This window comes from Borostomias antarcticus, assembly GCF_949987555.1.
Source record: "Borostomias antarcticus genome assembly, chromosome: 30".
NCBI classification, from domain to species: Eukaryota; Metazoa; Chordata; class Actinopteri; order Stomiiformes; family Stomiidae; genus Borostomias; species Borostomias antarcticus.
In genome coordinates, this window is record NC_140263.1 from 4,869,818 (window position 1) to 4,874,954 (window position 5,137).

Genomic DNA, 5,137 nt, shown 5'->3' on the forward strand with positions numbered 1-5,137 from the left:
TAAATTAATAAACCCTCCGTCACACATTAGTACTGATGTTTAGGACAAAAAACCCACTGACAGGGTATAGGTCAGCCTATACCAATTTATAGTGTACTGTCATAAAAACCCAAGCACGTGTACTCTTCTTCATTGCACGACAGGAGCCGCATTGCATTTTCTCTCCACTCCTGCATCCAAAAGGTTCAGTCGCTGTCATGGCAACCAAAGAGGATGGACCATGCAAATAGTTCTTGTGACAGCGACCAATGGGAAGTTCCCGACCGTTGGTTGATTTATGTAAAGGGGCGGGACACTGACACTGATATCTACTGTATCATTGGCGAATCCTGCCGTCAATCTGCTTGTAGGAGATGCGTGAATTGGTGGAACCGACGGTCTCTTTCCCTGGCCAGGCTCTCCACACACTAAGAAAAGGCACTGCGGGCCTTATAGGTAGATTCTTTACAGATAGTTGAATTCAACGCACCTTTCCAAGCACCTTCACGCGTCCCAACCGTTTTCACATGCACACTCCCTCATATTTTTTTTTATAGCGCATGACAATACCTTTTTATGCCTATAACAACGCTTTTAAAATTCAAATGGACGTAGACGAGCCTAAACGAAGAGATGGTAGCCTATCTTCTTGGCAGCATCTCCTGTGATAAATCCGTCTCTTCTGTTGAAGGTGCGTGTGGTGGCATAGGCGCGCATCCCTGAGAGGGGCGGAGCTCCGGTCTCCATAGACATCTTGTGTTTTTTGTTGCTCCACTCCTGCATTCAGTCCGTCACGTCCGCGCTGGTCGACTGGCACCTTGTCAATCGCTCAGTTCTACCGTCGAAAGCCGTCATGCAACTATCAGGCTCAGTATTTTGACGTAAATATAAGAATTACGCACGGTTTATCGATGCGTAATGATACCGTTCCAACCTTTTTGCCTACACTTTAAACTTTTAAAAGTGGCCAAATCGTTTGGCGTTTTTTTCCTCATCATTATCATCAGCAGCAGCATCATCGTGTTCACCGTTGCTGCAGGTAATGCATCGCAATTTAGGAGGAATCGGAAAAGAGCGTCTCCTCGTCTGTTGACTGACGCCTCCACCTCCAGTGTTTTTGGCTGTTTTTGGAGTTGCGCTTGGATTGTTAGTTCAATGGAAATCCTGGAAGTTTGAGGCGAGACTTCAACGAGGATGATGCCAAGAGAAAAACGCACGGTGGAAAATACAGTAGTCCGACACTAGACGGGCATTCGGCCACCTGCGAGAGAATTCCTACCTTTCTTCGTCCGGCTTCACTGTTGCAAATGATCACAGATTGTAGTAGAGTCGCCGTTTCTAATGTATTCTCTGTGAGTTGAAAAGTGCAAAAGGGGGATATTCCCTGACGACATTTTATACAGGAGGACATCTCCTTATATTCGACCTGGGTTGCTCTGGTTGCAGGTTCTATCCCGTGTGTATGTTCTGAACTGGACAATATTACGTATTTATGTGATTGAACCCGCATCCTTTTTCCGTGGCTGAGAGAAGCGCATTGATTGTGTTGCGGCAGACATGGAGGAACAAGCCCGGATCATGCAGGCGCTCAGCGGCGTGACTCTGGCTGGGCACTCGGTCCAGGGAGGCATGGGACTACCGCCGCCTCACGGACACGAGGGCTCGGACGGGGACGGGAGAAAGCAAGACATTGGGGACATTCTTCATCAAATAATGACAATTACTGACCAAAGTCTGGATGAAGCGCAAGCAAAGTTGGTCCCTTTCCATCCTATAATTAGGCCTATTCTAAAATATTGTGATGTGATTATTCTAAACTAAATTAATACCCGACTATGTTCCCCAGTGGGGCATATAGGCTTCATGGCCAAGTTTTAATAAAATTAATAGTGTTGTTCAAGAATCAATACTTGGAATTGATCAACACACACTTGGCATTAACTGTTCCAACTTGTTTCAATACAAAATTGTATCTGATCAAATTGGAGCCTAATTTGCAAACTTTGCAATTGCGTTTTACGCATCAACTTTTGTTACACATAATAATCCTCTTTAGTGTTGAGGAAATAAACACATGCCATTGTCGAAGGTGTCATATTATTCCATATTTCTAATATCATGCTACATTTGTAACTCTGTTACTAACTATGCATTATTTTTCTCTTAACATAGGAAACATGGATTGAACTGTCACAGAATGAAACCAGCGCTCTTCAGCGTACTCTGCGAAATCAAGGAGAAAACAGGTGAGAAGCACACTATCCCTCTTTGTTCCTATTTGACTCACAGAATGGCAACACAATCATTTATTTCAAGCAATTGCAATCAGCATCTTCTACCTACCCGAATAGCTCCAGGCAAGACACCCGCGTGTGTCATCCAATGCCACCGGTGCACATTTCTACCTCCACACCGCTGTAGTCAATGGGGAGGGAAGCCCACATTGTTCCGTAGAGATCACATCCCGCCCGGCGGCCCCTAGCATCTCTGTTTTCATACTAGCCGACCAGGGTGTCCGAGCGCCAGACAACATGCAGTCTTTTTCGCAGCTAACATCACAACTGGACATTTGATGCCATTTTTTTTGTGAAATACCATTCATTTGGCATTACCATTAACATATCTATCTAAGCCTTGGGGATTTGTGGCCTTTATGTATAACAGTAAGCTGTGTGATACACACATTCCATTACTAAGCACTATTAAAGATGTTTGATTGAGAATCAACTTCTTTAGGCTATTCAAGAGCATAATTCTATTAAATCGGATAGCTCATGCTATATAAGAGCTAATGTTTAGTTTAGGTTGAGATGGCGAGAGACAGGAAGCAGTCACTAGGGTGAACAGCCATCACAGGGACGTTAAAACAAGAGATGTTTCTCTCAGTGACCTGAGAGAAATTCATAGTTAATGCAGACGGAAAGGGTTTAGGGTCAAAATTAAAAGGTGACTAGGGGTCAGTGACCATGACCTGGAAACAGATGTGGACAATTCTGAATTAGTGATTTGTAGTTATGGAGTGATTGGAAAATCGTAACTTAACTGTAAATTTAAAAATAACTGAAGTGTGTGTGTGTGTGTGTGAGTGCATGTGTGTGTGTGTGTGTGTGAGAGAGAGAGAGAGAGAGAGAGAGAGAGAGTATGAGTAGGAGAGAGGAATCAGATGGTAGAGATGAAGGAAGAAGGAAGGAATGTGAAATGCCAGAACGTCAATGAACGTCATGCAATATTTCAACAGTGAGTTTGAGCCAGTTCAGAAGAGCACACACACACACACACACACACACACACACACACACACACACACACACACACACACACACACACACACACACACTTGTCTTAATACAATTATGGTAGTATTGGTTCCCTCCTTTAAGTGCACGTTAATACACCTAATTTTTATTTTAGGTGAAGCACAAACTACCAATAAAGTGTTGTGGCAGTTTGAAGTGGATGGAGATTGCTGACGTGCACGTATAGTAGAGTACAGTATAGTACAGTATAATACAGTACAGGTTGCATGTAGGAATCTGCTGTTAACCCCAGAGTCTGGGAAACAATGCCATGTTGTGCTCTCTGGAAAACAATCAAGTGCATTCACTCCATAGTTTTTATTACAGTTTTATACGTCTCGTATGCCTTTTAGACATTAGTTGTAAATCACCTTCAGGCAGGCCTTGGCTTGCACAAGCTCTGCGTTTCAGGATTTTTCACTAGAGCTTGGATTGTTAACTGCGATTGGTCTGTATTTTTTTATTTATTTTTGATGCCTTCTGGGGTTGAATCCAGGCCAGGGTTTGGCTGGTTGCATCTCTGGCAAGTCTGTTGAGTCAGTAGGTCTCTGTAACATTTGTGATGTAAATATGTATGAGGTTGACATACTGTAACTGGTGTGTTGCTCAAAGGGAGGACGTAGCCTGCTGTTAGCAGGGGAGGCTAGTTATACTGTAGGTGTTGTACTAGAGGGACTTAAAAATGACTGGTCAATTTGTTTCAAAACATGAGGAAAAAAATTGTTTGTTTTCATAGGTCAAGCTTGAAAAATGAAGGAAAAATGCACTTTTCTCATGGAGGCGTATGCACTAGAATGTGTAATATTATAGACTGGAATGTGTGCGGCGTATGAAAAATAGGACTGTGACCATCCTATGTGCATAAGAGTGGATAGATTTCTTTATACAACGGTATAGATCCAGTCCATTGTCTCTATTGGTCAGTTTGTATTCCAGCCGTGGCGATAACCACGATATCCCCACGCTAAAAAGGAATGTTCGTACATCTTTTAATATCAATCCACCTCGTATTAGTAGCCTATATTGCTTGTTTACCAAGATGTGCTGTAGCATTGGCGTTGCCTGGCAACGTTCCCTTTTTCAGCGGAAGTATCCGCAAATGATTAACAAATAGTTCCATTAAAAATATATTTATTTAAAGTTCGTATTGTCTTTTTTTTTTTTTTAATATTGACAGATAACTGTGGTAACCGTTGTATAAAGGCATTATGGAACTCAAAACCGTGGGATGTCACGGATATCGCCATGGCTAGCGGGGTGAATAGATAGAATTAGAATTGTGTTCTGTGTGAAAAATAAATCATAGTTGGGTACGTTTGAAAAGGACTGACTCTTTGTTAGAAACAGATGCCTCAGAATGCAGGAGAGGAATTGAATGTGAAGTGTTTGCTTGGTAACCATGTAAACAAATGTAAAAAAAATATTATAATAATAAAAAAAAAGTTTAGGGACTGCAGAAGAGGAAGACAGGAGGCTTTGAGAGAGAACATGCATGTGCGTGAGTGTGTGTGTAAGTGCATGAGTGTGTGTGTGTGCGTGTGTGTGAGTGTGCGTGTGTGTACATGTACTGTACGTGGATGAATAATCTGGAAACAGAGTAAGTTGAGTAGGTAAGGTGATATTCACATTAGACACACAAGAACGTGAGTCTTATTACTTTATTTTACTGCCCAGCTGAACTAGTGTACTGTACAGTATATATTTACATGGTTTAGAGAGCTGTAGGCCTATACTGTAGAAAACACATAAGTGTGAGTTATCCTCCACAATAACCTTTTTTTTATTGGAAGAAAGTAACGTTGCTGTCAAACAACATTTTGCATGAGGAGCCTATGGAGAGATGTGCCCAATATCTGAGTTTC

The 5,137-nt window shown here is 42.2% G+C and overlaps 1 protein-coding gene across 5 annotated transcripts in view; it reads left to right on the plus strand.

Annotated features, from left to right (window-relative positions):
- Positions 1-1,536: 1,536 nt before the first annotated feature.
- LOC311327079 (pre-B-cell leukemia transcription factor 3-like) overlaps positions 1,537-5,137 on the plus strand; it is a gene marked incomplete at both ends in the record, with an annotated part of 58,797 nt that continues 55,196 nt past the window's right edge. For 4 of the 5 annotated variants that reach the window (XM_084460098.1, XM_084460099.1, XM_084460100.1 and 1 more), the window contains 2 exons: positions 1,537-1,733; positions 2,152-2,225. In XM_084460098.1, the coding sequence (XP_084316224.1) occupies positions 1,537-1,733; positions 2,152-2,225 (271 nt within the window). The remainder of the gene's footprint in view (positions 1,734-2,151; positions 2,226-5,137) is intronic. The other variant, XM_084460102.1, reaches the window with a different exon arrangement.